Genomic DNA, 11,047 nt, shown 5'->3' on the forward strand with positions numbered 1-11,047 from the left:
AGGATTTTCACTGGCTGACTCGTTCTAATATGTAACAAAAGATGCAGAGTGTGATGATCCTACCCAATACATCTGCTTCAGCCAAACCAAATCATTTTCCAGGAGTGAAACTGCTAAAACTATATTTTATCATTTTTTACATAAGATTGTAAAATCCTAGTTTTGTTTCACTTTTTTTTTTAAAAAATCACTCATATACTATTGTAATAGCAGTAATCAACACAAGAGACACCTAAATGTACATCAGAGTCTCCACTCAAAGGAAATCGTCCTTTTATGGCTATGAACCAGATCATATAGAAACATTTGAATGATCAAATCATTTTTTTCTTTTTACTACAAATGTAACAAATCAGACTTGTCAATTAAATCCTTAGTCCTTGCGGGGCTGGAAGGGGAAAGGGAATTTATGTTGTTTACAAATGGAAAAAAATCTCAATCATAGTCTGTCCTTCGTTTTGGGGTTGTTTTTTCCCTCTTGACCAACATGCTGCTTACTAGAGAGCTTGTTTTATAGACCTCAAATTTGAGTCTCTTACTTAGGGTTGGATCCTCCGCGAGAGGTGCTGAATATCTTCACTTCCTATTCCCACAATCCATTGGGGTTGACAGTCCTCAGCACCTTTCAGGGTTGGTGCTCAGCCTCTACTCCAGCAAACTATCTACTAATTTCAATGGGAGTCTTGTCAGAAAAGGACTAAGCCCTTCATTTCTTGCACTGTATTTTTCTGTACAGAGATGCAGACTGTGGATTGACAGTTTTGTATCCTGGAATCACTTTAGAAACTTCTAAAGTGTATTAAAAAAATGCCAGATTTCACTGCAATACTGAATTTGTTTGTTGGATTAATTTCTGCAGCCTGCTAACTGGAACCCGCTTTACTTGCAGAAAAAGAAAATCTTAAATTACTGCCTTGTCCACCTGTTCCCACACACACCTATCACGCTGAAATCAGTAGTACATAAGAATTCAGAAATAAACATTCCAGGATCAAGAGATTGTAAAGTGTTAAAGTTGGGGCCAGTTGAAGGGACCCCTGCGCTTGGGGTTGGCTATGGGGGTCACCTAGGTTAAAACTGGGCCAGTGCCAGCTGGCTGAGGGGATGCACAGGCTATGGCTGGCGTTAGGGTTGGGCCCAGCTGAGGGGGGCCTCTGGGCTAGAGATCGGGCCAGCACCAGCTGGCTGAGGGTTGTCCCCTGATTAGGGTTGGGGTTTTGTTTGTGGCCAGCTGAGAGTGCCCAAAACTAATGTCAGGGTAGGGGCTGACTGAGTGGGCCCTGAAATCAAGGCAGGGTTAGAGTAGGAGCCATCTAAGGGGGACCTGGGCTAGGGTTGGGGCCAGGATCAACAGGCTGAACCGGCTCTCTGAGCTGTCATGGCTCCACAGAGGTCTGTGCTATGCCCCGGCCTTTAAACGGTCTCCTGGGAGTAACCCCTTACCAGTGTCTGACCCCAAGGGCCCGCACTTTTCCACAAAGACAGGCTACATGGCCTCAACAACTGCTGGACTGGGCCTTTGGGCTCCAGAACCCCTGTTTCTCATCATGAGCTCCTACTGTGAGTCCAGCTCAGGGCTGGTCTATGCTGAAAACTTACATCAGCATAGCTTTATCTCTCAGGATGAAAAATCCACACCCTGAGAGATGTAACTTAGCTGTGCTGACCTAACCCTCCAGCGTTGACAGCGCTGGAATTCTTCCGTCGACCCAGTTACCGCCGCTCAGTGAGGTGGATTAACTACAGCAATGGGAGAACCCCTCCTGCCACGGTAGTGAGTGTCTACACTGAAGCGCTAAAGTGGCACAAATGCAGCGGTGCTGCTGTAGCATTTTAAGTGTAGACATACCCTTAGTTCAGACTTTTGCTGAGACTTTTCCTTCTCAGGGAGTAATCCAGAAAGTATTTGGGATGGATGCAGGACAGCCTTGTCAAAACAAAGTAGCAATAGTCCCTAGGTTAGTCTGGCAAAGGTCCGCTTCAGACAGAGTTTGTATTGGTGAGAGCCATGGCACAAGATGTCATGCTCTGCTGAGATCCAACTAATATTTCTGTCCTTATATGTCCTTGCTCTTTTCACAGCAGAACTTTAAGAGTAGTCTGTTCACACCTGAACTTCCTTTGTTTCCAGCTGTGGTCTTTTCACTTTCCTTCCTTGCACAGTATAGGAGGAGCATTAATAGCCCCGTCCTTGGTTCTTCCATTATCACTGCAGGGTTTTCCATACATGTGTGTAGATTCCAGAAGATTCTTGATAAGCTGTCTGGTTCTAATCCAGGGAACATTCATAACACAGACCCCTTCCTTATATCAGGGAGGAAATAAACTTTTCATGCCATATTGGATATGGATAAATAGTGCACAGATACAGACACACACACATAGTTCATAAAAATCTTTTTTTTTAAATTCCCACATTACCATCAGCCCCAGACTAGGTTTGGGGCCAGCAGTGGCCCCCAGCTTAGATTTGGGGTCAGAACAAGAGGGGACCCAGGGTTAGGGCCAGGGCCAGCAAGAGACTTAGGACTAGGTTTGGAGCTGGCTGAGCTAGGGTAGATTTGGGGGTCTCCTAGGGCCTTCCTCTAGGTAAGAGCCAGCAGGGGCCCCTCCGCAAGGGTAAGTGTTGGGGCTTTCTTAGGGTAAAGGTTGGGAATGGCCAGGGGCCCAGTATAAGTGTAGGATTGGGGCTCTCAGAGGGCCTGGGGTAGGGTTAGGGGTGGGAATGACTGAGGGTCTGGGGTTATTAATAGAATTGGGATTGGCAGGGGGCCCTGAGATAGGGTTAGGGATACCTGGGGTACCTGGGCTAAGATGAGGGTAGGGGCTGGAATGGGGACCTGGTTAAGATGAGGGTTGGGGATGGCTAGGGCACCCAGGTGAGGGATGGAGCTGGGCAGGATCTCTTGGCTAGGATGAGGGTTAGGGCCAACTGGGGTCCCCAAACAAGCGTTGGGGTTTGGGTTGGGTTGTATTAATTTAGATGGAATAAATGGGTCAAAAGTGTTAATGAAACCCAGTTGCTGTTCAACATTAAACAGTGTTAAACAAGGTTTGGGGTTTGTCCTAAAGACCTCAGCCTGCTTAGTACCATGGCAAACACACCATTAAAAATCCTTGTAACCTTTTATTAAAGATACAGGAAAGACGGAAAACCAGTTGAAGCTTTTGAAATATAAAGTACTGAATAAGGTTTTCATTTTAACAGCACCGCTTGTTCCCTTATAGCTGGAGAGAGTTTTTAGAAGGAAAAATCCCATTGTTTGACAGTCTTAGATGGTATTAGAGATGTTAATAACTGTCCTTTAGCAGAAAAGAGAAGTTAGTTGAGATGAACTGGAATTGTTGTTAAAGTCCAATCCAGTTTCCTAGAAGGCAGAATAAAATAAACCCGCACAAACTGGGAGAGAAAAGAACGGCAAAGATAGCAAATGCAGCTTCTGTCTCTGGTGATGACTCTCACTTGCTACCTCACTGCTGGAGAAACGGAGGCATAGCATACAATCTTATCAGCCACTTTGAGACCTGGCAAACTTGTACCAGCACCAGGCTGTTTAGGACCTTGCTTTTGGTTGTCTCTTCCTAGTCACAGCAGGGAGAGAGACAAAACCTCACATCCCAGATTGTGTTTGGGATTCAGCCAGAGCCGGTGGAGATGGCGATACCATCTGGGTCCCTCCCTGGCCCAGCCTGTTCAGGACATCTGTCAGGATCAGGATGGTGAAGGCCTGGGGCCCCAGGACGTGGTTTGGATAGCGGCCATGATGGTGGAGCTCACTCCAGTAGCCAGTGTTTTTCCCAAAGTCTTTAGGGGCCCCCAAAAGGAAGTGATGTGTGGAATAGCCCATCCCCTCAGTATTTTGTCCACCAGTTAGGGCTAGTTTCCAGCACACCAATTTTGGTTCACTAATTTCTGGTTCCACATTTCTCTTGTTTACCAGCGTGATCTTAATGCATGCCTTGGCTGTTCTAGGTCATATGAACATCTTATGGACTTACATTGACTTTTTATATTCAAATTCACAATTAGGGTAAATTAGCAGTCACCAGGGGGCCTAAAGGTAGGGTTAGGTTTGGGGCTGGCTGGAGGCAAGGGTCAGAGTGGGGTCCCTGGGTTAGGGGTGGGGCCAGCATAGGGCCCTGGGTTGGGTTAGGTTTGGGGCCTTCTGAGATCATATGTTGGGGATGGGGCCAGCTGCGGGCCCAGGGCTGACATGGAGCCCTAGACTAGGTTTAGTGTTATGGCTGGAGGCCCCAGGCTAGGATGACATTTGGAGCCAGCTGGGGTTAGGGATGTGGCTGGCATGAAGACTGCATGCAAGTGTTAGGGATGGGGCCCCCCAAGCTAGGGTTAGTGTTGGGGCAACCAAGGGCCCCAGTTGAGGGTTGAAGATGGGGTCAACAGGTGGCCCAAGGTGAGGGTGAGGGCTGGGGCCAGCCAAAGTTCTGTATACCATGAAAAATAAAGTTAGACCATAAGAGCGGCCATACTGGGTCAGACCAATGGTCAATCTAGCCCAGTGTCCTGTCTGCAGACAGTGGCCAGTGCTAGATGGTTCAGAGGGAATGAACAGAACCAGGGCAATTATCAAATGATCCATCTCATGTCAGCCAGTCTCAGCTTCTGGCAGTCAGAGGTTTAGGGACACTGTGAGCAAGGAGTTGTGTGTCCCTGACCATCTTGGCTAATAGCCATTGATGGACCTGTACCCCGTAAACTTGTCTAATTCTTTTTTGAATCCTGTTATATTTTGGGCCTTCACAGGTTGACTATGTGCTGTGTGAAGTACTTCCTTATATTTGTTTTAAATCTGCTGCCTATTAATTTTATTGGTTCTTGTGCTATGTGAATTTTATTGGTTCTTGTGTTATGTAAATGAGTAAATAACACTTCCATATTCACTTTCTCCATACGATTCATGATTTTATAGCCCTCTATCATATACCCCTTAGTTGTCTCTTTTATAAGATGAATAGTCCCAGTCTTTTTAATAGCTCCACAGATGGAAGCTGGTCCATTCCCCTAATCATTTTCTCCAATTCTTTTTTCAGCTGGGGGAAACCGGAACAGTACACAGTATTCAAGTTGTGGGCATACCATGGATTTATATATTGGCATTATGATATTATCTATCCCTTTCCTAATGGTTCCTCTCATTGCTTTTTTGACTGCCACTGCACATAGATAAGCCCATTCATTTTTACTGAAAAATTCCCAGGTTTTACAAAAAGTATTATTCATTTTTTTCTGATTTTCACCCTACTTCTATATCATTCAAATATATAAAAAATAACTTGTATTTGGAAAATACAAAACATTGCATGAGATATATGTATTACAAGAACACATTAGTCTATGTGTATATGCAAAGTTGCCTGTTGAAGTAAGACTATGTATTAGTCTAGAACAGTGGTTCCCAAACTTTAACAGCCCGCGAACCCCTTTCACTAAGTTGTGAAATCTCATGAACCCCCTCCTAAAAATGAATATTTCCAGGATTTAAGTTTGAATTTCCTCAGTGTGATGGATGCGCTTGCTTTGCTCTGCATAGCTCTTGGAAGTCCAGAAGCACTACCGGCTCCCCCGCTGATGGGGGTAGGGCTCGGGCTGCCAGCCCCACACAGAGCGCAGGGGTTTGGGCTGCCAGCTCCCCGCTGACAGGCAGGGTTCGGGCTGCCAGCCCAAACTGCCCGGCCCCGCTCTTCCTACGGCTTGGGCTGCCAGCCCCGCACCGCGCGGAGCGCTGGGATTCAGGCTGCCAGCTCCCCCGCTGACGGGGGCAGGGCTTGTGCTGCCAGCCCAAATTGCCCGGCCCCACTCTCCCTGGGGCTCGGGCTGTCTGCACTGCAACCGGGTCCCACCTGTTGCTGCCTCTGCCCGGGGTCCTCTGGCCGCTATTAGTGAATTTTTTCTGGCGAACCCCCTGTAACGTTCTGCGAACCCCACTTTGGGAACCACTGGTCTAGAAGATACACACAACAAACAAACAGGCATGCACACAAGCTCTGATGTGCGGGTACATCTGAACATACTGATGAATCTCATGTCCACCACGTACACATTTCAAGCTGTTAGCAGATAGTGGTTTAAAGATTTGACACACTAAAATGGGAAGAAAATGAAAATCTGTATCAAAATACGTTTCAGAACACAAGGAAGTATTCAAAAGTTTTTAAAAAAACAAAAACAGGAGAAAAGGATGAAGTTGAGTGTATGCACTGCAAGTGGGGTGGCCCAATTATTAAATGTAAATAGTGATAGGCTAATAGTTCTAAGTCTACAACAGTAAACTGTTGATTCAAACGAAAAGTTTTATTTGGGGATTAGAGATATATTGTTTTCTTAAATTCAGAGGTGGCATTGTGTTTTGAATTCTGTTTTAGTTCTGCAGCAAGCTACACTGATGAACGGAATTCAAAGCATTAATATATTGAATACTTTTTCCCCTTGTCTTTCCATCCACCAAAATAAACCCCAATATTTACCTCCAAAAAAATAGGTTTTGTACTGATTTTTCACCTGTTTTGTTGTTGTGGTAATAAACACTGATAAATTCTTAGGAAAAATTAAATAAAATAAAAACTGAAAAAGAAGGGCCCTACACATTGTGCAGATGTTTTCAGAGAACTGTCCATGATGACTCCAAGATCTTTCTTGAGTGGTAATAGCTAATTTAGATCCCATCATTTTGTATGTACAGCTGGGATTATGTTTACCAATGTGCCTTACTTTGCATTTATCAACATTGAATTTCATCTTCCATTTTGTTGCCCAGTCACCCAGTTTTGTGAGATCCCTTTGCAGTCAAATCTGGACTTAATTATCTTTAGTAATTTTGTATCATCTGTAGACTTTGCCACCTCACCGTTTACCATCTGGTCCTGGTGACTTATTAATGTTTAATTTATCAATTTGTTCCAAATTCTCCTCTACTGACCTCCCAATGTGGGACAGTTCCTCATATTTGTCACCTAAAAAGAATGGCTCACTTATGGCAATTTCCCTCACATTCTCTACAGTGAAGACCAATACAACGAATTAATTTAGCTTCTCCACAACACCATTGTCTTCCTTGGGTGCCCCTTTAACACCTTGATCATCCAGTGCCCCCGCTGATTGTTTGGCAGTTGTGGAATAACCAGAGAGATCAAATAAGCAACAGTACCATCTGATTCAAAAGGGTTTGAATTGTATAGGTGACTTGTCCAGAAAATGGCCAAATTAGGAAATAAAATGGTAAATAGGCCAATCATCTAACCCTCTAACCAGGAAGAGGTTATACAATTCATCACCCTCAGGAAGAGGAGGAGGAACACGGTATTTCTGCTGCTTTTGTATTCTGCTTCCAGAGGGCTGATAAGATTTGGCTTTCATTGTTCAACCCAGTCAGAAGATATAAAGTACCTGTGCTGGGGCCCAGTAATGCACAGTTCTGAGCACTCTTAAATCAATCCAACAAAACACATGCTGTAGTATTTCTGCTCAATCATCATAGAGTGCTCAGCACCTTGCAGGGTTTAGTCCAGGGTGCATCTATGCATACAGGCACCTTTGCTCCTATTGGCATCCTCAGCTTCCAGGCTGCGTGGTGGTCGTGGTGTTTCATAACGGTCTGCTTTACTGTTTGTTGTCAAGGATTTTGTAAGCAAACTGTTTTCTGTATAAATGGTTGTGTGTGTGGAATACGTTGTTGGTCCAAGCTGTTAGCCTAGGTTCAGGGCCTTGCAGGCTTGTTTCCGTTTGGATGAAAATTGGAAGGTAAAAGTCAGGTATATTCTTGGCCTGATTGTGTTTAGAGAAAACCTACAGAAAATCCTTGCATGGTGTCAAGTATCAGGGGGTAGCTGTGTTAGTCTGTATATACAAAAATAACAAGGAGTCTGGTGGCACCTTAAAGACTAACAGATTTATTTGGGCATAAGCTTTCGTGGGTAAAAACCTCACATCTTCAGATGCATCTGAAGAAGTGAGGTTTTTACCCACGAAAGCTTATGCCCAATAAATCTGTTAGTCTTTAAGGTGCCACCAGACTCCTTGTTATTTTTACAGAAAATCCTGTTTCCCTGAACACAGTAGAAACAAACAGCAGGCAGCTTCATTGCACTGAAATCCCTAAGTCGGCCCAAGAAGTTCTGTCCCTCTGCTTTCTCTTACAGTCACTGTCACTGGGCCAATAGCTTCCCCTCCTTCTCCTCATGGACTGGGGTCACCATGAAGATAGCCTGCCTCAGTTCCCCCTCTTGGACTGTTCAAATAAAACTTCATCCAAGCCACCCTGTTCCAGTCACACACTCAACTCCAATACACACAACCTACAACAAATATCCTAGCATCTGCATTCGCAATTAGGGAAACCCCACTTAACCCAATCAGGTTTAGTGCTGCTCTGGTCATGTGGCCTTGTGCCTTGGTTCATAACCCCCAATGTCTGCAGCTGTTTTTACTACATAAAGGGCTTGATTGCTCATTCTGTTGAGCCTGAAAGAGAGGGCTTGGCACCCATTGGGTTTAATGAGGTCTGTGATTATCTCTGAATCCAAGACCAACCAGCTATTAGCACCTTTCAGTATTACACCATCTAGTATCAGTATTTTCCTATCACCCATTTATTTGTAACAGAATATTATGACTAGCAAGTAACAGCTATTCTAAAGCACACCTTTGCTGTTTCTTTTGATGGCATGACTCAAGCCAGATGGACAGGGCTGAGAGAGATCCTGAGTAAAGCAGACCATTTCAGCTATTTATGGCACATATTAATATAGATGAAAATGCTTTCAGTGTCTGTTCTTTCCAGGAATCTAGTAGGCTGACTGAAATAGTGCAGAAAGAAATGAGGGGAATTAATTTAGAAGGCAATCTGCTTGCTTGAGTCAATAATGCAAGAAGTTTTCTTCTCTAATCATGGTCTCGCCTGCAAGGTGGGAGCAATATACGGAAATGTGCTCTTAAAAAAGCCACAAAATGCCAGCAGTTTGATCCAGTGTTTTAGTGCTTTCCATATGTGCCGGTCCCACTATTGAAAAACAGCAAAACAACCATACAATATCCTGGGTCAAGTTCTGCCCAGTCAAAATGAATGCAATGAAGTCTGAGTTGCAGGGATGCAATTGAAGGCAGAATTTGGCCCATCCAGTTTTTGGCCTAAAGTAGTGTGTTGAGTAGCCCCCGCAGTGTTTTGTAAGTACGGTAACAAGGGCCATGAAAAAGTCAAGGGAAGTTTCTAATGTGTTCATCTGTATTTACAGGAGCTTGGCCTGTGGTTATGAGTGTCACTTGTGCAGTCATAGGCTGAGAGAAATGGAAAAGACAGCCAAGCATTTCTAACATGCTAATGAGGCACAAAAACATATATTTGGTAGCCATTGCTTCACATCTGTGTGCTGCTTCAGGCACTCACCCAACTAAGCCCCACAGTGGTTGCAGAAAAGCCTCTCTTTGCCTGCACATCTAAACTAAAACCAAAAGTTGGGCATTTCTGATTTTTGACAGATTTATCATCAGGGTCCTTGACAGTGTCATTAAGATAATGTGCACATGCTCCCAGCATTTTATAGGCCATGACTCGGAGAGGTGCTGATTGCCAGTACCTCCACTGCTACTGATAACCTCCAGTTATATGAATTCTAGCTCCTCTTTGCTACTGCATTAAGGCACTGCTGTACTTTATGTAAAAAAGTATTTCTATGCTGAGTAGGCCCTGACCAAGCAGGGTGCTGAGTACCCTATACTCACCCTGAGTTAAGTGGGATGCGAGGATGTTTAGCAGCTCACAGGATGAGGAGTAACCATGTTTTAAAGATTAATATTTTGGGCATTACAAGATGTTTAAAATACCACAAGTAATTGATCATATCAGACCCAATCCTGCACCATTGAAATCAATAGGAATTTTACCATTGATGTCAGCGTGAGCAAGATCTGTCCCTTTACTCATGTTTTATTTGATCTCACTTGTTGTTACCCAGCACATTGCTTTTATGAATAAACTCCAAAAATACATCTGAAACAGGTCAATTTAAGGGATTCTAAACCTTTTCTTCATTATATAGTTGGGAAAGTGCTGCACTGTAATTTCCCCCCCTTCAATTTCCCACAATAAATTAGCTCTAAGGTTAAGTCCTTGTGTGTCAAGTTGCTATTCAGAGGGACGTTTGAAAGCCAAGTTACTGAACCCTCAAAAATGGGGGTTAATAATGGAAATGCTGACACAGCCTTAATTATAGCTCCATAATTCTGCAATAGGAGCTTGGAAAATGCATTTGTCTAGTTTGATTAGGTTCAGCTGTTATCCTCTATTTAGAAGACAACAACACTGGCATACCGGAATGATTAGACAATGTTAAGTGCCTGGCCATAATAGAAGCAGGGTGCTGCTGGGTTTCTTAATTCCTAACGAAATACATATTCAGTACCTCTCAGTCTATTAATGTCCTGATCCTGCACTCTTTGAAGTCAGTGGAAAATTTGCCATCGACTTCAATGGGAGTAGTGTGAAGCCTTAAAGCTAGGTCTACACTACAGCGGGGGGTCGACCTAAGATACGCAACTTCAGCTACGTGAATAGCGTAGCTGAAGTGGCGTATTTTAGGTCAACTTACCTGGCTGTGAGGACGGCGGCAAGTCGACCGCTGCCGTCGACTCCGCTACCGCCTCTTACCGCGGTGGATTTCCAGAGTCGACGGTACAGCCATCAGGGATCGATTTTATCGCGTCTTCACTAGACGCGGTAAGTCAATCCCCGATAGACCGATTGCTACCCGCCGATCCGGCGGGTAGTGAAGACGTGCCCCAAGTGTGGGTTGCGTAACTAACAAGGAAAAGACAGTGGAAAATTCACTGTGCTAGAAAAGCCCAAACCAAACTCCAGTGAGGCTTATGCTTACTGTCATTTCTCTCTTGTATCTCAATGCTTTCATTTACTAGAACACCTGCGAAGTTAACAAACAGTTGCAACACCCTTTCCACTTCCCCCTGTTCTGTTCCTCCAGTCTGGCAGCTATGGAGGGACATTTGACTCAAACGCATAGCTCTGTTCCAGGATCA

The 11,047-nt window shown here is 44.4% G+C and overlaps 1 protein-coding gene across 1 annotated transcript in view; it reads left to right on the forward strand.

Annotated features, from left to right (window-relative positions):
- HACL1 (2-hydroxyacyl-CoA lyase 1) overlaps positions 1-497 on the forward strand; it is a 35,530-nt gene extending 35,033 nt beyond the window's left edge. The window contains exon 17 of the mRNA XM_026649385.2: positions 3-497. Within this exon, the coding sequence (XP_026505170.1) occupies positions 3-35 (33 nt within the window). The 3' untranslated portion in view covers positions 36-497. The remainder of the gene's footprint in view (positions 1-2) is intronic.
- Positions 498-11,047: the final 10,550 nt, after the last annotated feature.

Source organism: Terrapene carolina, unplaced genomic scaffold (assembly GCF_002925995.2).
Source record: "Terrapene carolina triunguis isolate 2854851 unplaced genomic scaffold, T_m_triunguis-2.0 Scaffold84, whole genome shotgun sequence".
Classification (NCBI taxonomy): domain Eukaryota; kingdom Metazoa; phylum Chordata; order Testudines; family Emydidae; genus Terrapene; species Terrapene triunguis.